Source organism: Haliotis rubra, unplaced genomic scaffold, assembly GCF_003918875.1.
Source record: "Haliotis rubra isolate DU_JTF1 unplaced genomic scaffold, ASM391887v1 Scf523, whole genome shotgun sequence".
Lineage (NCBI taxonomy): Eukaryota > Metazoa > Mollusca > Gastropoda > Lepetellida > Haliotidae > Haliotis > Haliotis rubra.
Genome location: NW_025767217.1, coordinates 623,964 through 650,000, shown reverse-complemented (window position 1 = coordinate 650,000; position 26,037 = coordinate 623,964). Strand labels below are relative to the sequence as shown.

Genomic DNA, 26,037 nt, shown 5'->3' with positions numbered 1-26,037 from the left:
CATTATCACAAACGAAAATATGTATTCAGAAGGATGTCCTTCACAAATCTTCATTACCTGAAAATAGTTTAAATTTTAGGGGGCAATGGGGTAGCAAAAGGTGCGCAAGATTCCTGCACCCCACCCCTCTGGATCCACCTATGTTAGGGGCAGTGGGGTAGCCTAAACGTTAATTGTTCACTCATCACGCTGAAGACCTGGGTTTGAGTCTCCACATTGGTACAGTGCGTGAAGCCCATTTCTGGTGATATTGCCAGAATATTGCAAAAAGCAACAAAAACCATACTCACTCACTCACTCTTAGTTTAGATTTCATGCTATCACATATAGCTTCTAATGAAATTGACAGATATCCCATGATCTCGCAGTTGACTACCACAAAAGAAAAATATCATTCAAAAGCACTCTGGGGGCAAAGCCTATGATTCAATACCTATCAATTCAAACCCTCATGGATTGACATACAGTTTCAAATGACATTAACAAGTAGGGTTGGTTATGAATACAGACATTAGAGACTGATAATCATAAACCACATATTGATTGATTATTGATCAATATTGGAGTAGTAACTTTGAGCAGAAAGGCCAAAAAAACGTCAAAATGAAATGAATACATATCAGATCACTGGTGAGTGGTGATATATTTATGCATGGATTTAAACAAAACATATCAGAACAAAAATTAAAAGCACCACATGAATTAAAACCAAAATTTGTGCATGAATTGATTAAATTAAGACTTCATTCTATCAGAAAAATTTAAGTACATAACTTCTTTATTACAGTGAGAGCGACATTTCGGTGTAGGTTCTTACTGCGTTATCAAGCAAGTGATGACAGTGTGAGATGGTGTTAGAACCTACACCGAAACGTCGCTCTGACTATAATAAAGAGGTTGTTTTTCCATATACTGTTATCCTTAGTGCTCAAACATCTAACTGCCTCTCGAACACGTAATTTTTCCTATCAACGACATTTCCAATTATTGATTCTTTTACCCAGGACTATTAACAGGTATCAATTCTTGTTGCAAACTCTACACTGAGAATGCAGCAGGCTTATCTCTTAACTAGAAATCAACAGAAGTCCAAATTATACCTCCGCGTCTGCTCCAGGACGGTTCTTCAACACAGTGATGTGATAACAGCCATCGTCGTCACTGTGATACAAATACACCACATTATCCTCAGAACTGACCATTGGCCGAGCATCATCATCCTGATTCGACTTTGTGTTTTCCCACTTAGCATCTACAGGGACGGTGATTGGCTGGTTCACAGTACAATCGCAGGACGCGATGCAGTTGGCTTGAGCTTCCAGAACGGTAGAAGCACTATACTGACTCAGACGTCTGCTCCTTGGCTGCGATACTTCTGGTTTCCTTACAGAACCTTCTCTTAAAAGTACTGGCGGCAATGGTGGCTCTGATCTCCGTGAAAATGCCATAGTTACAGTTTTCTTGTTGACCAAAAAAAATGACTTCACAAAATATAGTAAGTTTGGTTTTGCATAATCATATTATTTACTTTACAATTTGAAAACAAATCAGCACAATTACTCAGTTTTACATTCATTAGAAGTTCGAAATCAGGAGGTTAACAAAACCAAACTACAGGTCTCAAGATGTAATGTGCACATTTAACATTTTGAAGAAATAACTGCCACTCACTTTTCACTTGATTATTCCTTGAACCAATTAACTGAAACATCTAATGAAATTTCTCAAAAATTTCACAATCAAATATTTGGTTCCATTATATTCACTTTTCTTCAACTCAAATTATTCATATGAGAATACTACTTTCCTCACAACTCACTTGCATTCAGAAAATATTAAATCGGTTGGTGAGATTCTTCAAACAGTCACATAAATATCCTGTGGCTTTTCTTTAGAGATATTCTGGTGATTATACTTTCCTTACAACTCAGTTTCACGGAGACAATATATCCGTCTGAGAAATCCTTGACACAGTCACAAACAATTCCTGTAGCTTTCCTTTAGGATATTCTTGATTATACTTCCTTACAACTCACACAGAGACAATATCAGATCAGTTTGAGAAATCATTGACACACATGCAATTCCTGTAGCGTTCCTTTAGACATACTCTGGTGATATTACTTTCCTTACAACTCACTTGTCTTGAGACAATATCAGAACAGTTTGAGAAATCCTTGACACACATACAATTCCTGTAGCTTTCCTTTAAACATACTCGTGTGTCAGCCACTTCAGTAAGGAGCCATTCACATAGATCGACTTCCAAACACCCAGCTTGAAAATCACACGTTGCCCAATGATATAATCCTTCCTGTAGCTAAATCCTTCATGTTAGGGCAACAACAACATATCCATGGACACAATCCTACATATTACATATGTGGGACATAAAACACAAGTCGTACATTAGACATTGTCAGTGAAATCCATCCAGGAAGTGACAACTCTACCTGCAGACAGAAATACTACGCACAACAAAATGGAATTTCCACATCGTCATAAACCAATAGCAAATCCCCTCAGATAGCTGTGTCCTAGTTTGACATGGTTGCAAGAGTATGAATGGCCTTGCACACACAGCAACGTCCTAACAATAAGGCAGCAATACATGCTTCACTGGAGGCCATATAGACTACTAGGCTACCTGGGTATTACTATTTTTATTTTTACTATCGTCAGTGATGTTTCATAAACACTCGTCACTCGAAATATACTCGATATACCCGTCCACAAACAACATTACGATAGTAACAACCACAAAGGTAAACATGATATCACTGTTCTCAATATCACCGTCCGCCTTAGAAATCTGATCTTTCAAATACTTTCCAAACGACTCAGGAAAACATTCCTTCACTTGTCCTCTAAGTTAACTGCTAGTTCTGTTTCAAAAAGAAACATGTTTACTGTATTGACATTTTCTGTCAGTTTTAGTCAGGTCTAATTTATCACAAAATAGAGGCAGAAAATAGGCTGTGATTTCAACCCTTAATTACTTCTAATCAATGTGGGCAAAAATTATTGAACTTTCACAGGTTGTAGTCTAGGGCCTATGAGTTTAAAAGCTGCATAGGCATAGCAAGTCCTCTCAATTCATTTTTTTGTAATGCCTTAAATGGGGTCCATGCTGAAGAAACAGGATGCAAACACCATTGGTAGAATTTTTGCAATGGCCGGCTTTTATTCAAAATATTTTAGATTAAACTGACCTGAGACATGTTTGGTTGGCACAGAGCTTCATATCATGTTCCTGAAAAGGCAACCTTATCACACAAACTACATAATATAAAATGGAAACCATGAAAGAGAACTCTTGCAAATTCATCTAAATGTTCAACATATTGGACCATAAAAATTTACAATAAGTAGACATGTTTATTACTATTTCTTTCCTTTTAGCTTCTAAATTACTCTACTTTCAAACATCGTATCACCACATGCCAGTTCAAACAGGAAGATGGAATAACACTCAAGTGCATGATAAAAATGTGTGAAATGAACAATGTTGGTGATAGATATCATAATATTTTTACGATGCTATCACCCTTCATACAGGAACTGACTAAAGCTTCTTGTCTATATCGTCTACACTTGCTCTTTGTCCACACAACTGATGAATTAATATCTCTGTGTAATAATACTTATTTCAACCAATCACAATTAAGATCTATATTTTGTCCTCATTACAACTGATTAGTGTGTCACTGCCATAGTACCGCTATGGAGACATAGAAAGCCATCAAGAAAAAGCCATCGTTAAAGAGGAGACATCTGAATTGCTGACCCCTATGTCATCCATCAGATATTATCTGGGATTTGAAATTATGTGGTCTTAATGGGCAAACTGGGACAAAATCATTATTTTGTTTTAAATTTTATATTTTTATTAATTTTCCTACATTATAATAATAAATAAATGTGCATTTATAATGCGCACAATCCAGACAGATATGCCTGCTCAAGGCGCTACAAGGGGATTGTATAAAGATAAAAGTCAGGGAGTGTTGACTGGATTTAAATGTCACTATGATACTTGGAGAACATTCCTAAAGCCTGAACACCTGATCATGTAAGTCGCCTCTTCCAACAAGCATGGGTTGCTGTAGATCAAATTTAAGTAGATCTTCATAGGTGCTGCAAGTTTTGAAAATACCAGTGAAAACAAGAAACCTGCAAATCAAAAATAGAAACACTGAAATCTTACCTTGATTGTGAAAAATAACTTCCAAGATGAAAATAACAGGTTTCATTCCACATGGAATCAAAGTGTTGACCTAAGATGTTACAGTGATGAAAAATTGCTGATCCAACATTAAACTTAAACTCAGACATTCTTGGATGTTACACAACAAACCTGAACTTGTACATGATAACTAATCACTAGGTATGGTTATATCACCCGAGCACAAAACGGCCGTGACAGAGTTATGTACTTTGGTATGTAGATAAAACACTCAACTTCTTAGTGACCTATGACCTATGACCTAATACATGACAACATGAACAGGGCCATATCTAATTTCAATGCAATCAATTATTTAACTGTTCAATGTTTATTTCATATTTTATCAATTGATTTTATTTATTTATTATTAATGATTATATTTATTTAATGTACATATCAGTATGTTGACAAGAAATCAGGAATTATTTAGACTTTGTCAGAGGTCGATGATCAGTCCTAAATCGGTAGTAAATGGTGTTAAAATTCCAAGTCATGTCATTATGATAATAACAAATGTTATTGGCACAGATGACATCCATTTCTTGAATCTAATCATATAATTCTGTATCAAGTTTCAACAAAACAAAATGCTAATTTTACCCGACCCTATCCTCACCTCAAACCCCCCACCCCAACCCCACCCCACTGTTTTTCAGTGTACATAGGGCTAAAATGGATAGCATTGAATTGGCATAATGGGCTCTCACTGACAAAAAATGCAAATAAATAACATGGATAATGATTTAATATAGAAATCTTTCAGTGTTTCGTCACAAGGCATTTTGACGACATGATATAGTGTCCTTGAAGACATTCTCAGGGGCCCACCTAATGCTACTAAAAAATATAAATTTAAAAAAGATAAAATTGACCCACCTATCCTATTCTTAAAAAGCATGTAATAGGAAACGGACATATAGGGTTTTTTGGGCCTCACCAGATAACATCACCAAGACAGGATCACAATGCGTTAACAACAGCAAGTTGAAGTCACTCTACATCACTAAGTCAGCATCACCAGTACATTTGTTTTTGCAGTTTTCGGCAATTTTTTAGAATATTTTGGGAAGACATGACCTATATGAGATCAGATAAACATTTCTGTCAAATATTTCAGTTATGCTGTGTTGAGATTTTGGAAAATAAAGCATTGTTATAACACTCTGAGAATATATTAGCGTAAAGGTCAGAGAAGGTCTGAAACATACTGATCCTGATAATACATTACATCATAATACCTAGAAAGATGATATTACAGTGGTTAGTTCGTCATGCCGAAGATCTGGGTTCGATTCCCCACATGGGTACAATATGTCAAGCCCATTTCTGGTGTCCCCGCCGTGATATAGCTGGAATATTGCTAAAAGCGGCGTAAAACTGAAACTCACTCACTAACTCACCCTAGAAAGATCCAGAGTAAAAACTTTTAGGTACTGGCACACTTGCATCTTACTGATTGTTACTTTTGACTACTTGATAATATTAGATATAAGGTTTTATTTTCAGGAGTCTGCAAAAATGATTTGCTTTGAAACCACGACCATTGGTATGGTGCTTACAAACCACGATACATAATTATTGCTTATCTAGGATTCGCACCTGTATAATCACATGTTAATGGCACGCCTAGGGGACACAACTCTGATAAAGTCTGCAGATCTATACTGAAAATGGGGTGAGTGAGTATGGTTTTACACTGCTTTTGGCAATATTCCAGCAATATCACAGCGAGGGGACACCAGAAATGGGCTTCACACATTGTACCCATGTGGGGAATCGAACCCTGGTCTTCAGTGTGAAGAGGACGCTTTAACCACTAGGCTACCCCACCGTCCCTATATCGAAAATGGGCACCAGATCAAGGAGTATGTTTGCTTACTTAAAATGTCAGCTCCAATTCTATTCACCATTCTCTCAAGATTTTGATAATTACGCAAAATATTCTTTTATACTCATCAGTGCATAATCCTGTTAGCCTACTTTGCAGACATGTCTATTACATTGTATTAGTTGTTGTTTAACGCCACATTCAGCAATATTCCAGCTATATGGCGGTGGCCAGCAAATAATCCAGTCTGGACCAGCCAATCCAGTGGCAAACATCATCAACATCTACACAACTGGGACATGATGACATGTGTCAAACAAGTCAGCGAGACTGAAAACCCGATCCCATTAGCCGTCTCTTACGACAAGCATGGGTTACTGAAGACCAATTCTACCCCTAATCTTCACGGGTATCTATTACGTTGCATTGCAAATATTTTCAATGGAAACACATTTACAAAAAGGTAAAAGAGATTGACATCAATGGTGATTTTCAGGGAATAGAAAATATTTTAACTGTCCACAAGAGAAACACAAAACACAAATTGGGAATCATTCAAAAAGATAACTCATCCTCTATCTACACAACATGTGGAGATCCGAGATACAATTGATCTTCAGTAACCCATGGCAACTAACGGGATAGACTTGCTGAATTGGTACTGGTAGATACATGTCATCGTATCCTTATTGCATGGATGGATGTTCATGTCAATCACTGGATTGTCTGGTCCAGGCTTGATTATTTACCTACTCCCATCATATAGATGGAATATTGCTGAGTACATCATGAAACAAACGTAAGGAATTCAACCTGGATCTATTTCAAAACAATACTGTAACATTATTGTCAACACAAATGTGCAAATCCTGATTATACAGTTTTCATTTATTCCTCTTCAAATTCAGTTTGTTTTGCAATGGCAGTGTAGCTTCCAGTTTACAAACAATGACAACAGAAGAAATGTAGTCTGTCTCACAGTCCCTGAACCACATTAATTTCCCTACCGCCAAGCCCTCTCTGCAGTGCTAAAGCCCTAAATAAAGCAAGTCTAGATTTCAATCTCTGGTCTCCCTAGGGCTCCTTTTCAATATAAATGGGCTTGTTTGTTACTATCAAAATTATATATATTCAGAGACTAAGCCTTAGTCTAGAAGAAATGTTACAAGGAAGGATTACATTACCTTTGCACAAATTTAAAAAATTGCCTTTTTGTTTGTGAAATGCAATACTCAGCAATACTCAAGCCATAGGCTATGATGGTGGTCTGGACCAGACAATCAGAGCAAATCAGAGAGAATAATCATCCAGAGCTGTGGGTTGCCTGTTATGACAAGCATGAGCTGCTGAACTACAAATCTAACCTGACAGAATACCCGCTAAAGCAGCTGAAAAAAGTCTGGGCTAATTAGAACATGACTGACACAACATAAGATCTGTTAACTTTTCTAGGACACTGGCTTACTGTCATTGCAAATGAAGACTGTTTTCGTATTTGGTAATGACAATAAGGATGTAAAAAAGTTGGAGCCCAAAAGTTAATCGAATCATCAACAGTATTTCCTGACATTTGACTCCAGCAAAATAAAAACTGAAAATTACAATAATTTTAAGTATAACTAATCAATCCCAAAGATGGTTTCCTTGAGTGGCATTATACAGATCTATATTGTATATTACACAAATTACACTAAGCAAAATAAAAATAAAACACTAACGGTTACTAAGAATACCCGCCTACACATCTGCTGCATAACGTGGCAAGTCACCTGTGTCAACATTTTTTTCACCAATATATAGAATGACAGTCTATTGGGAAAACCCGAAACTTACATAGATTGGAGGTTTTGTTGGGTATGACTCACGTCCACGGCCATACAAATGGGTGCAGGTCTTTAAAGTTTACTGAAGGGTTTAGTTACTTATGAAGTCCAAATGGCCACTCTAATCTTTACTTCTGCCTCGTGACATGCAAGAAATAGGTAAAAATATAACCCATACTAGTGCGAGGCGGTACGTTTCAGCTTACTCTTCCTGGAAACTTCGTTAGAAATTGCCAACTGAAAATAGAACGCTTGTAATGTCTCGTTGACATGCAGCGTTGTACAACTTCCGGGTTTGTTTGGTGATAGAGGTTAGGCGATCGGAGTTATCTGCCCTTGGAGGCACGCAAATCGTTCTTGATTATTGACAGATATCGTTGTCCATCACAACAACTTCTAATCTAGATCAAGATGTTTTAAAAAACACAGGGAACAATGTTTATTTGATAATCTTCTCGTTATATTATTTATATGGACATCAATTATATTTTTATACTACGCACTTGTCATAATATTTTCTGCGCTCTAAATAACTCTTAATTGTAAGTTCACTGATTACAATATAATGTACTTTCTACTAAGCGTCATTTCTTCAGTACATTTTGGATAAGCTATCGCACAGACGTTGGTGTTTAAATACCCTACACGGTGTTTTTTATATTACTCTAATTTATCTGTCGTAGCACGAATTAGTATAACCTGATAACGTCACTTGAGAAAATAGATATCCCTTCCTACGGCACTCGATGAGAAAAAACGACAGGTGGTATGACGTCACGGTGTTTCATTGTTTCCTCAAGACACTTGATGGTCTGCATTATTGTGGGTTTGGTGGATAAGTTACATGTATTAGGGTCACTAGGGTTCGAATCAATGTTTGGACAATATATTTTTTTAAATCAAAATCTAGATTTTTGCAATCATAAATCACTAATTATATAGTGTATTCTAAATAATAGTGTAGCGGTAGAAGCTTCTAAAATCTTCACCGATTTCGTTCAAATTTGAAATATACTCATGCCAATAATGGTTGTCACCCCTTCAATTTTTTTAATTGGAGAGGGGTGTGAGTGGGGGTGGGGGTGGGGTGGGGAAGGGGGTGACAACCATTATTGGCATGAGTATATATGTTAATCGGAACAAAACAATATAGGATTGCAAAATTCTAGATATTTTTCTTTTTAAATTATTGTCCAAACGGTGATTCGAACCCACGTGGTGCGGAGACGCAGGGAGAGTTCGGGGGTTGAAAGCACGAAAATGGGAGGCATTGAGGTTGGGGTTTGAAAAGTTGTACAGTTTCAAATTTTAAAAATCAAGTAAAACTATGTACAGAGACAGGAGAAATTATCAAGTTTTTTTCACTCTCCCTCGCTCTGTTTTGTAAATACAATGCCATGTTTCCATATTTTAGATATCAGTAATTCCTCATCGAATTCATATAAACAACAAAGTTGTTATTTCACTTTCTTCTGAAGTTAAGGACTTAAATATGCTCCGCCAAAGAAGGTACGTTAGCTGCAATTTTTAATGCATCTTTCCTTACTGTAGGTCGATATATACTACTCATACTTTGATAAGGGTCACAATAATTCACAACTTTACTTAAACGTACAAGTATAATCATAGTAAATGAATAAGTCGGGCTCTTTTACATGTGACATTGTCTAACAAAGATCAACAGAGCTACAGATAACTTTTTGGGTCATTGAGTTATGTATAGTCGATTGTGTTCATCTCAATTGGGTATCCCAATTTTCCCTTGAGTAACCTATTGTCCTCCTGAGAGGGTACGTAAGTCCCAACACATTTAGAGTAAAGTTAGGCTTGCCACGTTTTTAATCTTAGAATATGTGTGGTTTTAATTTATGGCTAGATTTCTCTTCTGTCGCCAATGGCTGAAGGGATGGTATAAATCCAACTAGGGTCCATGCAGGTAGCAAAAGTAATGTAAGTCCCCATGGTCCCTGGTATGGTGATCTACCTTCAGTTATTGGCGATTTATAGCCCATTTTTATACTGTATTGTTTTTCCCCTATAGTTAAAACGTTTTAGATTTAATTACTAGTTTTACATACATATCTGTGATATTCTAGTTGTTTTACTGTCCTTCGTCGGCAGGTTTTTTATAATATACATATATTTCATTTCAATATCAAATGTTCTCGTCACGATATGGCTGAAATATTGCCGATGTGGCGTTATAACTCGCTCACTCACTCCTTTGAGTAACCAAATAAATTATACCCACCTCACTCAAACATTGCCATTTTCCATTATTTGTGAAAATAGAATAAAGTTTAAATGTTGGTTAACGTGTGTGTTATTTATATTTGATCTGTAATATGAGGAAAGATAAGAAAGACTGCAAGTTGTCAAGTTCATGTGCTGAAACAGAACCTCACAATATACCTCAGTTATTCTATATATCCTCAGTAACCTCCATATGTAGCCCATGGGTCTGCTTACTTCAAATTCTACTAGGTTTGCTGAATGTTACAGTACGCATGTTAGATCAAAATGTATTGAGTATTTACAAAAATTCAAGCGTACATGTAGGCAATAGACTTGAAAGTAATTGGGTTTTCACATAAATGTTTGCGTAATTTACGCAAATATGTACCTCTGGAACAAACAATTAAGGTAATTAAAGATTAAATATTTTAGTTTTGAAACCTGTTAACGGAGATTAACTGAGATTGAAATGCCCTATATAAAGAGCTCTCTGTAGTTTTCTATATAAAAATGGCAAATGCGCAGGTTAGAGTTACCTTTCTACCATGACTACGGTATCAGACGACGACTCACATTTCTTTGTTTTTCTTGTGTATTGAGCGTCCCAGGAACGCTAAATTCAGTGTTCACTGTAGCTTGACCGTTCCCGCGAAAGCTACACCTAAATTAAGGAGGTTTGGTCCAGATTTCGCTTTCCCGGGCCATAACCGCAGCAGGTATGGGATCCACAAGATGAAATGACATACTGAAACCTATAGGATCCATGCTTACCATAAGCTTAGATATTAAACCAAATTTGACCCCACATCATAGTTTTCTGTTGAATCCATGATTTGATCCTTAGCAAAGTGTGAATAGTATACAATGCCACATTAGTTAGTGTATTGCAGGTATATATATTGGCGTGAACTGCCTCTGCGTGTGTGAGTGTGTGTGTGTGTGTGTGCGTCCGTGCGTTTGCTTATATGAAGGTTTATGTATATAAGTGTTCTTATATATGAAGGCGTACATGTATATGTGTGTTTGTGTATTTATGCCTATGTACATAATATTTTTATTTAATTATGAATTATATGTATATTTCTGATATTCTTCAAAGAGAGTTTCTGTTTTTGATATAACTATATTTCTGTTTGTCACTTTGAAATCTTAAACAATTCAATGTCAGTATATATTATTTTGGAGAGGGACAACTGTTGCTCTTTAGAATGGAAGTGACAAAAATCACTTAAACAGGTGACAAAAACAGAAACGAAAAAAGAACATCGATGTTTGCTTTTTCGTCAAGACCTTGGATAATTATCCACTCGAAATAGCGTATCCGCCATTCTTCTTAGGTCGGATAATGAGTATTATCATGGATATTGCCTTCTTTATTATCATCATGAGTTATTAAATTAAGCATTTACCCGGGGGTTTTTTCTTTGTTGGTTTAGCCAAAATGTTGATCATTATTCGCACTACGTTCTTTATAGAAGACAAGAAACTAAATTCAACATTTTGTCAGTTCCAGTTCAAACATAAGACAGGTGCACAAAGTCTGTGTCACACTTGAATGACTTTAATTACCTTTCCGTAAATGTTGGTGACACACCTTTTGACAGGTAGCTCATTAGGTAATCCATGTTGATAGCTGTTACAACTCTGGTTAATTAGCACATATTTTAGCACCCTTGTCATAAAAACACATGTCAAAACAATAGGAGAAGAGCTGTTTGAAGTTTGTTTTTGTTTTTTCATAACAGCTGTACTATTGTGCTATTTGGAAAAAATAGTAACAGGTTTTTTTATATCAATGAATTTTCGGAAACATGTTAACATGTCAGGGAAAAGCGAAAATGCGACTTTAGTCGTCAGCACTTGATATTATTTCAATATATTTAGCATGCATAATTCATTGTTTTCAATCCCCAATGCAACTTTTGAATCACTGTTCGTTTTATCGTCATTTGCAAAAACAAACCAAAGGCGATTTGGGCGGTATGCGCATGCGCAAATATTTTAACGCTGTGCATTGTGGGATATGTTCTAAATCCAAAACGACTTTGAAGAAGTATATTTAGCAACTAGGTTGTTTATTTTGCAGAACAAGACGAATTCAGTGTTGATTGGCGGATTACCTGTGTTAATTGTACAGTCTATAGGACTGTCAGTGTAAACAACCTTCTCGGAGTCCTTCAAAATTGTCGACAAAGGTAATTTGGGGAGCGAAACGGAGGTCTTCACGTCTGTGGTTTGACAGCTGATTTTTCCATGGCTGTTCTCTACACTCTTGAGGAAAAGGACATGAAATTCGTCGAAGATTCAACAACAGAACAAGTTGTCCTTGACAGAAGCAAGCACAAACTTTCTCCACTACCGCCGTGTTTTAGTATAACGAACTTATTACTCACTACGCCCTGTCACTTGTGTTGTTAAACAGGAAGAGATTTGTTTGTAATCGTCCTTTGGGATTTCACAATAATACGAAATTGAAAGAACTGATTTTTGTTGGTAAATTTAGACCAGCACTCGAAAACAGTTGCCTTCGGAGATTGGATTTGCTATTAACTTGACAGCCATGAAGTTGTTGGAAAATTCAAGATTTGAAGCGGTCAATTCTGCTCTTGCAATTGAGCTTGAGAATTGCAGAATTGATGGCAGGTAAGGTCAAGGTCATCGTTATAAATAAACATGTCTCATCACTCCACACATTATATTTTACAACAATGATATACACAGATGTGACACTATGAAAGCTGATTGAGGCTAGGAAAGAGTTCCTTCCGTTCCCCCAACTGTAAACCAAACTCTAAACCTAGCCCTAACTTAAATTTTGGACTTTTAATCATTTTGTGAGTTCTCTAGTAATTGTTGTGTTAAGTTTTGTTTATAATTCTAGAATATTTATACTTATTATTTGGGATGGGGGAACGGGAGGAACTCTTACCGAGGCTAGAATGCACTTTACCGGGCGCAGCCCTCGCTGCTCCCTTTACGATCCTTAGGGTTAGGGTTAGGCACCCTTTGCTATCCTTAGGGATAGGCACCCTTTACGATCCTTAGGGTTAGGGTTATGAAAACACAGCAGCGCTAATTAATCTGAAAAAGTGCGCCCGGTAAAGTGCAGTACTCCCCTGATTGAAATATCAGTCCGATTTACCAGTTCGTGTTGATCACGTCATGATCATGATGATGTTGGGTTGTTTTTTTTAGCTTGTTCAACTGTCAGCAATATTTCAATGTTTGGAGCCCAATGTTTATACACAATGCTTAGCTGTATTTATCATGTTTATAATTAAGTGTACATTTTTCAATTTCTGTTTTATTTATCAGTGGTGTAGTATGACCATTTCTGACACTGACACAGCTTTGCAAGGTGGCAATGGATTATAACTATGTAAACTGCATGATCTAAAGTGATGGTATGCATGATCGTCGTGATGATCCATCAATGTTTCAGGTTTCCTGTGGAGCAGGATAATTTTGATAATTATCAACATGATCAGGTTGAAAAAAATGTAATGACACACATTCGTTTAGGATGATGTAGTCAGCCTTACCAATATTATGATCATCTATTTGAAAGCAAACTCAAGTCATATGTTCATGGATTGAAATAGGTACCAATCTCCCTATGCTGATCATGAGGGGTGATCAAATGACCCAGATGGACTATCATTTTTCTATTAATTGCTGACTTTGGTTGAAATATCAATATAACAACGAATCTAATCAGTTGTAATGATAGTAGTAATCAGTTGGTCTTGTGTGTTTGTCTTGTGATGTATGTAGGCTTTTAGGTACGATGATGTTAAATGGTTTTGTTACAGGATCGAGAGTTATTCCTGTAAGATGGCAGGGAATGACAAACGTTTGTTCAAGCTCTTGTCAAGTGAAGCAAATGAAGGAGGAAATGCAACAGGCGGGCTCCAGGCCTTGTCTCCTCCACAGAGCACTCTGTCACACAGCCCTGTCAGGTATCAATACATGTACTCAAATTCTTTATAAAAAATCAAGGTTAGAATTGGTTTTCATCAACCCATGCTTGTCGTAAGAGGCTAACAGGATCTGGTGGTAAGACTTGCTGACTTGATCATGTTGATTGACACGTGTCATCATATCCAAGTTGTGTAGATCAATGCTCATGATGTCAGTCACTGGATTGTCTGGTCCAGGGTGTATTATTTACAGACCAGCTTCATATACCTGGAATATTGCTGAGTGTGGAGTTATACTGACTGACTGACTGAGTTTATTTTTACGCCGCTTTAAGCAATATTCCAGCAATATCACGGCGGGGGACACCAGAAATGGGCTTCACACATTGTACCCATGTGGGGAATCGAACCCGGGTCTTCGGCGTGACGAGCCAACGCTTTAACCACTAGGCTACCCCGTCGCCCCTGGAGTTATACAATAAACAATGTCTTTATCATAAAGTTGTCTTTAATAATTTATGTGATGTTTCACCGATGTTCATGCAACTAGCAAAGCAAGAAGAAAAACAGGATCATAGATATTCAATGGACACATTTATTACCATCTGTACTGAATTATGCCAGTAAATCCTCACAACATTATTTACTTAAGGACATCCAATACAGTATGGCCAGGGCTCCAGATAACTTTTGGGGGTGCGAGTGTACCTACACATCATATTGCAAGTGGAGGTGTACTGAGAATTTTGAAGGAGTACTGACATGTTTTTGTGTGAGCGAATTGGTGATGTGGTTTGCCTGGACGATTCTCGATCACTATTTCCAACCATGTATTTGTATTTGAAGACGCGTGAGAAATAACTGAGCAATCGTGTGATGCTCGAAATGTCAGGTCCGACTGGATATAAATAGGAACAGTGTAGTTTTTAGCCAATCGAAAAATAGTGATGCATATCGTTGCATGGCAACGCAAGTGATTCCTACTGTCGGGGTTTCCTCACGTGTCAAATCGTGTTTCGCAAAAGAAACTTGACAAGTATTTATCCGAAATAGATTTCCATTTGCAGGATACTCACGGAAATTAAATGTTAGACATACAAAGGTATTTATGTGCGTACACGATACGCTTGAAATCTTATATTATGTCGTACTTAATTGATTTTGAGGCGTACATTACGCCTGTGCGCCCCTTATCTGTAGCCCTGATGGCGATGTTTGTTTTCAGTGATATGTGACAGTAAAATGTCTGGCAGTTACAGCACTGTCCTCTATTAGAATTAAAGTAAACTACAGTTATAACAAACTCAAAGGGACCACTGATTCCAGTCCATTATGACCATGGTAACCATAGTTCATGATAAGCATTTCGGCTAATATGTACAGTTGAGTTGTGACGATATATTGTAGTATCGATAATCGTGATACTTTTTCTGACAATAAATATATCAATACTTTTTTCCGTAGCATGATATGTATCGTTGACCTTAAAATTGTGAATTTTCAGCAGAAATTGACAGTTATGTCAAAATTTACACTGTTTCTTGTTATCAAAATACACTTTTTTAAAGAAAATAACTAAAGATAGCATATCATGATATGCATTGTATCGAATTGTATTGTTCCATGATATCGCGATACGTATCGTATCGTGAAATTTCTGTATCGTCACACCTCTAATGTACAGCATGTGGGCTGTTTGTTTTAACCATCGGTTCATTGTAAGTATGTTAATTATAAACAGGGTTAATTGTGTGATTACACAATGCCATTTAGAAAGTGGTCAAATGTAACATGTAATATTTGGGATTACACTTTCTTAGTTGTGTAATCATAGCTTTTGGCTGTGGGAGCTGTGCCAATTAACACTTATCAGAGGGGTACACATAGTCCGCAGTGTAGACTACCACTCAGTACCAGCTATCCGACTTCCATTTTTGTGGAAGTCGCAGTGGCTCAGCGGGTTAGGCGGCTGACTTTGTGTGCTGGTGATTAGGTGCCTGGCGCTGAGGGTGTGGGTTGAATTCTGGATGGGATTCAACCCAACAAAAGTACTTTAATCTGTAATTTACTAAGAATGTGTAATCCCAAAGATGACATGTTATAGTTTACTGAGGTTTATATGTTTCATGTAATTGAATCCTGACCAGGTCTGAGGCTTTTGGCTGCAGATAAAATAATGTTAAACATAAATTTATGTTGAACATCAAATGGACAAGACAGAAATGACTGACTTAGGATGCCTTCTGCAAGATATATCATTAGTGATCTCTAAGTCATAAGTTTTGAAAAATGTGAGGGTTTGACAAGGACATATTTTATGGTTCTTCTTTGTTTGTAAACACTGGTTATAAATACTGTAATCATAAAAGCAGGGGTGGAAATAACTTTCAAATTGCTAGTGTACTCCGGTACAGTTGCACATGTAAAATCACTTGCCCTGATCATTTTTCCACTATACCGGCCGTTTTCTTGTTAATTTGTAAGTAAACAACATAATTAACATTGGAATATCAACTGGACACCGGTACAGTGTGATATACAAATTTGTTTGCCCGACAGAAAAAAACACTGGACTCGGGCGTCGGGCAATGGGTTATTTCCACCCCTGAAAAGGTTACAATTGCAATCGTTTGTTCTTTAATTCAAATTGTTTTGAATTTACCAAACCATGATAAAATTCCCTGCAGCTTTGGTCAACAGGTCATGTGTGTCCATAAATGTTGTTTGCTTCAGGCAAAGGATTGTGTTGTTTGCCTGAGGCACAACCAGGTGTTGCTAAACATAATCTCCACATGCTGTGTGGCTAGTTTATAACTCATGTTTCATCAGCCGTGTCCGACTCACATTTGGGATCTGTAAATAATGTACCAGAATTTATTATGGAAGTTGACAAAACAGAAGGTCTTAAATGTTCTGCTATTCGTACATAAAATTTGACATTATGATCATACACGCAAACAAAGTTTATTGACTAAAAATAGCTGTATTTGGGTGGTTGTTTTCTGCTTTTTGTTTATTCATAAAACAATTAATTAGACCCAAAGATTTCATACATTAATAGAGTTACAAACTTCTTAGAAGTGTTCAATATTATGTTGTCTTCTGTGTTCTTGTGATCTTCTGTTGTAATATTTGAATCCAGACACCCCTTAATAATGAAATTAAAAATTAGGGTTATGACAAGGACAATTGATTTACATGTTAAGTTTTAAAAACTATTAACATAGTCAGGGCACGATTTAGTGCTTTGTTACTTGCACTGATGCAACCCAATGTTACAAAGTGCAACCTAGTTATTTGTCTAACTAGTAACTTGCACCAGGTCAATTTTTGAGAAATAAATCAACAATAAATCTAACATTATAAGCATAATTATGTCAGCTCATTTTTCTTCTAAACTTTGAATAATTCAATAGCATATTTCTTTCATAACATATTGCAATAAGAGCAGTACAGCTGGAATTTGGCTGGTGCAACTAGGTTTTTATCTCAGGTTGCACCTGGTGCAAGTAGGTTAACATCTCTTAAATCGAGCCCTGATAGTTAATGTCCTGACTGGAACCTCTCAGTTCTCTAGCACAAGTGTCACTCAAGTGTCCAGTAAGGCTGTAACGATTCACTCGCATATTCGTTTAATCGAACCGTAGCCCCTCATGAATTCAATTCGTTATTCGTGGTAACCAGAACCGAATATTAACGAATATTTACGATTTTTTTCTTACTTGAACCCTTGTGTACTTTTGGAAAGTGAGATATGCAAGAATGGAATATGTACTAGCCTTGCAGTAGCGCAAGTCATGTGAGTTTGCCAAGGCCGCACATGGTACTGTGGATTAACTATTACATACCAAATTTTTAGTGTCAGGAGATCACTGGTTATTGCTGTGACAAATTAACACTGTCAACATGGGCGTCAATATTGTGCATAAATAACTTAACTACAATATTGTATTCGTGAAAAATTATTCGTATTCATTACCCAATATTCATGATATGTATCATATTCGCCACATAGTGTATTCGTTGCAGGCCTGGTGTCCAGTGGTAACAGTGCATGATGTTATTTCAGACAATTCAGTCACAGCTATGAGGGCGAGAGTTATCTCTGTGACACAATATCCACAAAGACATTGTTTTACCTCATCTCCACGCTGAATGCTTCCTTCAACCCAGACTACGACTTCAGCAATGCCAAGAGTGATGAGTTCAGTCGGGAACCGAGTCCACAGGTACTGTCCATGTTCTTAGAACTCAGATATCATCCTCATTGGTCCAGGGTACCTACTCTCGATTCCATTGTAATAAATACCCTGGAACAATTGGCAACCTGGATGATATTTTGATTCCCAGATATCCAACACGATTGTGATTGTTTATAGGTGCTGGGATATAGAGTCCAGTGTTGAATAATATTAACTCATTCCCTGATTATATATATACAGTGGACTCTAGAAAGAGAAATTTCTTGTATTTTAGTGCTGATGGCAAGGTCATGAAGTAAATCTGGTAATTTTATAGTTGCGTCACAGTTCTGGTACCTGAAGGGCAAAGTCATCAATCATATTTCTGTACCACCATTACTATATATGGGATTTATTCAGGATTTCATTCTGTACCTTTGGCAGATGATTTGTTGAAAAAGATGATCTTGGTCAAAGTTTGTATTTTCTTAAAAGTCCCTGGGTTTTTTATTCAGGGCTATTTTCACTTTCCATTCAATACTGAATTCAGTGCAGCTAAGCCATACAGCATCTTTTTGTTGATTGTTTCTCTTATCAGTGAAATTTTAGTCAATGCAAATCAATAACAACACTTACTGTCGTATTAACATGAACAGGCAATTATAAAAAAATAATTTGGGGGAAGTTTTACAGCTTCAATCTTAAGTTTGAATATCAACCTCAGAGCAAGTCTATATAAATCCATGTTGTTTTTACACGAAACCACTTGAAAACATGACATACACTTGATAAATGCTGAACATGTGGAGATGTTTATAGAGAACAATATGATTCTTGAAATACATTTGTGTGTTTCAAAATGAAAAGGGGTATTATGAATGTTAGGGAACGTTATGAAAAGGAAGGTGGAACATTTTTAAGATTTCATCTCCCTATTATCTAGAAATGGTGAAATGACATTAATTTCTTGTTACAGTTTGTCGTGAACGGCATTGACAGTCAGCTGTTTGCCTCTGCGGGAGACACATTTGGTGCTCTAAAACCTCACTTATGGGCAGCTATTGAGGAGGAAATAAACTTGCAGGACTGTGATGTCTACAGGTAACTTAGCCACTGAAAATTACAAATCGATGACAAGAAACTGCCAGTTTATGACATGTAGCTAATATTCACAATATTAGCTTAAAGGTCTTGTACAAATCGGGGTGGTGGGGTAGCCTAGTGGTTCAAGCGTTCACTCATCATGCTGAAACCCAGGTTCGATTTCCCACATGGGTACAGTGTGTAAAGCCCATTTCTGGTGTTCCCCGCCATGATATTGCTGGAATACTGCTAAAAGTGAGGGGCTCTGGGGTAGTCTAGTGGTTAAAGCGTTGGCTCGTCACGCCGAAGACCTGGGTTCGAATTCCCACATGGGTACAGTGAGTGAAGCCCATTTCTGGTGTCCCCCGCCGTGATGTTGCTGGAATATTGCTAAAAGCGGCGTAAAACCAAACTCAGTCAGTGCTAAAAGTGACGTAAAACCATACTCACTCATTTTCTATTTACACAAGGCATGAGACAATGTATGAACACAATTTTAAGGTTTGTCTGAATAAAGTCATATTTTTCTCCTGCAAATAATTTGAGGAAGATGCTTATGGATCATAAACTATGTGATGATGTCACTATTATATTTTTAATGGTGAGTCGAGCAACAGGTACTTTCCAGCAAGAGATACAGTGTTAGTAAAATGTTCTTGCATGTCAAAACTGGCTGTAGGTTTCATGCTTGATGGAGGAAAGTAGTATATTCAAGCATGTGAAGTACTGACAATGGTATAAGATTTATTGTGCTAATACATCACTTTCATGTCTGTGCAGCTACAACCCAGACCTAGCATCCGATCCATATGGAGAAGAGGGCTGTATATGGTCTTTCAATTATTTCTTCTACAACAGAAAGATGAAGAGGATTGTGTTCTTCACATGTAGAGCTACCAGGTGAACATTTTTCTTGACATGGAGAGGGCAGAGAATAAAGTCTTTCATAGTACAATGTTTTGCATATGGTAGGAGAATAATGAAAGCAAACTTTGCATGCTGAATGCCATGAGAGCATAAGGCAACAAGATGTAGTGATGAAATTTAGGACAAAGGGAGATAATCCATTTTACTAGTTGTCTCCCTTTTATCTGTCTTCCTATGAACACGCTATTTTAAAAAGAAAAATGTTTTGATCATATGATGTAACATGATTTACAGACAACAGGAATATTTACTACCCCTAGATTTAAGTTATATACCTGTACACAATTTCGAATGACTTATTTGACATACTTGCCCTGTAGGTTTGATGGCCAACTTCAACTTTTTAAAACCCACAAGAGAAGATTGGATGTTAAGGCTCAGTGACTTTGCCGATGAACATTGGCCTGAATTGTTTGTCATGATGTAAATACCTGGACTGTTTGGTCCAGACTTGATTGTGTATTGTGCCGTCATTCAGCTGGAATGTTAATGATGTTTATGAGTGCAGAGTTAAACAGCATTTAAAGATGATTCAGCTTATGGGTAGTTGAAATGCATGTGTGTTACTGTTTCAGCGCCTCTGTTCCCTATGGAGACTCTGGTATTGGCACCGATGTCAGCATGGACTTGACAGATGACACCATGATGACAGAGTAGGTTACCATGGTTACTTGGTAGTCTTCAGTACACAAAGCTACACATGAAGATCTGAGTTCATATTAATTTTCTGGAAGAAATGCTTGAGGTCTTTAAAAAGGGAAGGGTGGTCATCCTCGATGACTTGGATTGTACATGTCATCATATCTCAGTTGTGTAGATTGATGCTTATGGTGTCAGTATTAGTCTTAGTCTTAGTCAGTCAGTTTTAGCCTACTAAAGCTGCTTTGATGAAATGGGCTCAGTATTAAACCATCTTTACTATCCATGAATACTTAGAGATTTATTGTCTTATCTGAATCAAATTGGCAGTTGAGTAGCCTAGTAATTAAAGTGTTCACACATAGAGGGCAGAGGTTAGATTCTTCACATGGGTGCACTGTGTGAGACCCTTTCAGCTTTTCGTTTTCTCTCTCTCTCTCTCACTCTCTCTCTCTCTCTCTCTCTCTCTCACTCACTCACTCACTCACTCACTCACTCACTCACTCACTCAACCACTCAACCACTCAACCACTCAACCACCCAACCACTCACTCACTCACTGCAAACCTGGGCCTTAATACCTGCCTCTGAGCAGGTCTAGTTAATCACTATGATATAAGGAATATTTTCCTCTGTATTTATACTGTGTTTCTTTGTTTTCAGGGATGATATTGGGATGTAAACAACGTCTGCAGAGCATCTGTTTTGAATTCTGTTGTCTTTTCAAGAACTTTTGCATAAGCTTTGAAGTACTGTCGCTACTTCTCTGACAGCATTATTTGATGCTTTGGGTATAGACGGTTTGCCACTTTCTCTTTCCTTGAGTGCATATAATACTCAACATAGAAAACCGGATTGAAGATGATTCGTCCACATCCTGAGCGATCCTTGGTGATCTAATATTTTATTTCCCTTTGTCTCACAAACATTACTATGTATTGAACACGTTGAACCCAGAATATATGTTTTAGGGTGGTTCACAACTAAAATGATTTTTTGTAACAGTTGCTAGTAAGAAATAATGGTTCTAGTTGTCATGACAACAATTGATCATGATTAATTAATATGTTACTTTTCATTTTACTTTCATTTACCTCTCACAACTGATCTATGCTTCCTTTTCTATCATTGTTTTAATTTCATTTAGTCTATTTTTGATTTAGTGTTTGATCATGTTGATTTTCAATTCAACCTTGTTCCTAAAGTAAGCTGTATGTATTTTATGTTCGATTGTTAAGAAAGTTGAATCATTCCATCATAAGTATAGTGTAATATTATATAGGACCATGACCTAGTCCACTGAAATATCATAGAATGAAAGTATTGATTTTAAACTTGTTAAAGGTTTAGCCAGAATTTTGAACAATTTGGGTTTATCTTTACCAATAAAATCAGAGAAAATGACTTTTTAAATTATGATACATGCCTTCTGTTATAGATTAGTTTTTTGTGTTAGTGTTACTTTCTGAAAAGGCTATAGAAGGTATTTCTAGTATGTTTAGTTCTATATACCCAGTATTTGTTCCCACTCAACATTGATCAAAGACATCAGGAAGAGTATTTGTACACAGGACCATGTTTTGACGGAGGTTTGTGGGACAGAATGGTGCACTATCATTACAGTGGCTATTGGCTACCGAGTAGCAAGGCAGGAACTGATGACCTGGCTTTTTCCATGCTGAAAGATGGGGACTAGACTTTCAATAAGCAACTTGCTTTTGATGTGCACATTCGTGAATGGAAAAGGAAATATGCAGCCAAGTTTGATATGTGGCAACAAAGGATTTTCTTGCTGCTTATCAAGTTTATTGTTTGCAAAGCAAATGTTGTGCGGTAGATATGTGTGTGTATAACAATTGCCATCTTGATTTTGCACCATTGAAGAAAACATTCATCTTTGGTTAACCCACCTCTGCAATGGTAGCTAAACAAAAAGGCAGCATATCTGTTGCAGTATGTCCTAATGGAGGACAGGTACAGACTGATTTAACCAAGGGAGGTAACTGCAGTTGTGTTAGTGAAGATTATGAAAACCAGCAAAAAGAACATTTTGTTCTAGAAATCGCTCCGAATCTTTGCATTAGCAAATAAGACATACATGTGATTTTTTCTGGAGAGATTGGATAATGTGATCTCAATGACAACGACAACAATTGGTGACAACGGTGGAAAATTCATGCTTGCAGTTGGTCATCATTAATTCGTGATTACAGGAAAATCAAAACAAAATTCACACTGGAAATAGGAGTTATGAAAGGCTTGCGATGGAATTTGTGAAATATAATCTGAATTGAAGTGTCAATACCCCGAAGCAACAGTATTACAATGAAATGGGGATTGTCACTAATGGCCAACCGGAGAGGAACATGATTGGTTGGTTGTCACAACTGGATTCGCGTCATGAGATGATGATGATGATGATGATGATGATGATGATGATGATGGACATGTTTCATACATGAGGTACATTGCTGTAGTCTGCTGGTATGTGTACCTAATGTAGGGCATGCCTGTGTAGCGATGGTAATGGAGGAGATTCCCGAGAAACTGTGATGTTGATCTTTATCACACGATGTAATCTTTATCACGTGATGTAATCTTTATCACATGATGTTATTCATTATAACCCTCATCATGACTGCATCCTGTATCAGCCCTTCTCATATGCATATCGCTAATATCATCAGTTTTGATATCACACAGCCTGATAGTTGCATGTCATATTCGTTTGTTTTGTTTATTGTAACACCAGAAAAGTATTCAGTTGAGTTGAATATACTTGACAATCTTGTATGGGATATATATTTATATATATTGACTCAATGTGGTGTTAACATGAGGGAGGATATAATTTGGTTGTACATAAAGAAATGGCCATGTTTCAAATACCAAAACCACAGATGTTTTTGAATGTATCTCCAATTTAAAATAAGTAGCTCGTTTGAAGTTTAGCACTGTGTTTGGTGAGTAACCAACAGTCCTGTTGATTACCATTATACAATACTTGAGCATTTACACAGTATCCATTGATTAAATCACTGCTTCGTCAAATCATTGCCTGTGGGGTTATGGGTTATAGCTAGGTGACACAGGTTGTTGTTTAGTTAACCTAAGGTTATGGGTTCGAATCCCAGTTTGTCCCGAGGACTCTAGGTTTCTCAACACCACAACCCTGCTCATAAGCTTTTAGTGGTAAATGTCCAATATCTGCATCAGTACAGGCTTTCCTCACACAATAGGGCGGTGGGGTAGCCTAGTGGTTAAAGCGTTGGCTCGTCACGCCGAAGACCCGGGTTCGAATCCCCACATGGGTACAATGTGCGAAGCCCATTTCTGGTGTCCCCCGCCGTGATGTTGCTGGAATATTGCTAAAAGCGGCGTAAAAAACAAACTCAGTCAGTCCTCACACAATAAGCTTGATCAATGCTCATACTGTTGATCACTGGATTGTCTGATCTAGACTTGATTATTTACAGACCACTGCCATATAGCTGTTATATTGCTGAGTGTGGTGTAAGACTAAACTTACTTATTGACTTGCTGGGATGTAACTGAGATACAGGCATTAAAACCCATCTTCCTCACTCACTCACTCCGTCACCTTAAGATAATGTAGATAAACTACTTCAACCCATGGTATTCATCTGGTATGTGTTTCTGGTATTTGATACATGGTCTATGACAAAGAGTGTCTGTTCTACAAGGACAGACCTGTAGATTGGTACTGAACATTGTTCTGTCTGTATATACTTGTGTAGGGTGAATTCATTTTTAATCATGTATTGCTGGTCACCTTGTTATGTTTTTATCAATAATAGCTGTACAAATGCTTTTTTGTACTCTTATCTATCATTTCTTTTACTGACATGTTGTAAGTATTCTTGCCTTATTAAATTTGGTGAAAACACACTACCATCTTCCTTGGGTTTTTTTTTGTGTGTGATTAATCCATATCTTACTCTGCAGTTATTATGAGCAAACTCACATAAAGAGAAATTCTAATATGCTTTGCTAAAATATCAAAGGCAATGACAGTACTTTTCGCTCTACCACCAGTTTTGCCCAAACTTTTATACTTAAAGCACGAGGACTTGAACTATTATGACATTACCACATGGATGCAAGCATCATGCTTTATTATAATAGTTCAGGGCAAAACTAGAGAAAACTCCTCAGGAGGTAGAGCGAACTCAAACATTCTGTAGGATGGAGCCTTGTTTTATGAAAGAGGATGATTTGATGTCATGGATGAAGGAGTGCTTCCAATCCATGCATTCCATGGTATGTGCTAGGATATGGGTCTTGGTATCATTTTCATAGGATTATGAGGAAGTTGGGTAGCTTCAAGGTAGGTTCAAGTGTTCTCCCACATCATGGCAATTCCCGACCGCCTCCGTGGTGTAGTGGTTAGAGCGTCAACCCGGAGAGCGGAATGTCGCGGGTTCGATCCCCGACCGCGTCATACCAAAAGACGTTAAAAAATGGTACTTGTTGGTCCCTGCCTGGCGCTTGGCATTAATGGGTACAACAAGGACTGGTCGGCTCGGAGTCAGTATAATGTGTCTGAGTAGGGTATCCATTCTTCACTGTGGCATGGTATCTCAGTGGGCTAGCACTATAAAACCAGCTTAAGTCTGGGCTAGTACAAGCAGCCGCACATACACACACAGACATGCACGTCGTCATATGAGCGAAATATTCTCAAGCACGACGTTAAATCCAATTTCACCTCACCTCACCTCACCTCACCTCACCTCACTTCACCTCATGGCAATTCCCCACGAAGTTGAACACATTTAGATAGGGACAAGCCCATCTTTGCTGCCTGTTCACCAGGGTGATACGTGCTTGAAAGTTCCTTAAAGTGATTTAAAATGAAGCCACATTCATGTTCATTCATTTATAAATACATTCATTGGGAGTAATGGGGTTTTAAAATCAACACGATGTACTCTCGACTGGTCATTTAGAAGCTTATTGACACAAGTGATCGGAAGGTTGCACCACCAAGGAAGCTTATAGTTACAGAAAAGATCTGTATCAGTGATTGTCGGTAGGCATTGAAAATATAGCTATGTGATTGTAGGTTCGTACGTTCGAGCTGACAACACTATATTAAGGATATAAGCAAAAAGTCCCTCACCTCCGTACGCACACGCATGATAAAACTGAT

General features: G+C 37.3%; 2 protein-coding genes across 5 annotated transcripts in view; one reads left to right on the top strand and one right to left on the bottom strand.

Moving 5' to 3' along the window:
• The window catches only part of LOC124252752 (ranBP-type and C3HC4-type zinc finger-containing protein 1-like), a 47,246-nt gene extending 39,075 nt beyond the window's left edge, over nucleotides 1–8,171 (bottom strand). For 2 of the 4 annotated variants that reach the window (XM_046686403.1, XM_046686404.1), the window contains exon 1: nucleotides 1,101–2,595. In XM_046686403.1, coding sequence (XP_046542359.1) covers nucleotides 1,101–1,448 — 348 coding nt within the window. In that variant the 5' untranslated portion in view covers nucleotides 1,449–2,595. Of the gene's footprint in view, nucleotides 1–1,100; nucleotides 2,596–8,057 lie in introns of those variants that run through there. The other 2 variants (XM_046686406.1, XM_046686405.1) reach the window with 2 other exon arrangements.
• Nucleotides 8,172–12,129: 3,958 nt separating this feature from the next.
• Nucleotides 12,130–23,126, top strand: LOC124252751 (repressor of RNA polymerase III transcription MAF1 homolog). The gene is made up of 7 exons (XM_046686402.1): nucleotides 12,130–12,757; nucleotides 13,927–14,073; nucleotides 18,104–18,263; nucleotides 19,192–19,316; nucleotides 20,079–20,198; nucleotides 20,801–20,878; nucleotides 21,528–23,126. The coding sequence occupies exons 1-7, from the start codon at nucleotides 12,675–12,677 to the stop codon at nucleotides 21,544–21,546; spliced, it is 732 nt and encodes a 243-aa protein (XP_046542358.1). The 5' UTR covers nucleotides 12,130–12,674; the 3' UTR covers nucleotides 21,547–23,126.
• The last annotated feature ends 2,911 nt before the right edge of the window (nucleotides 23,127–26,037 follow it).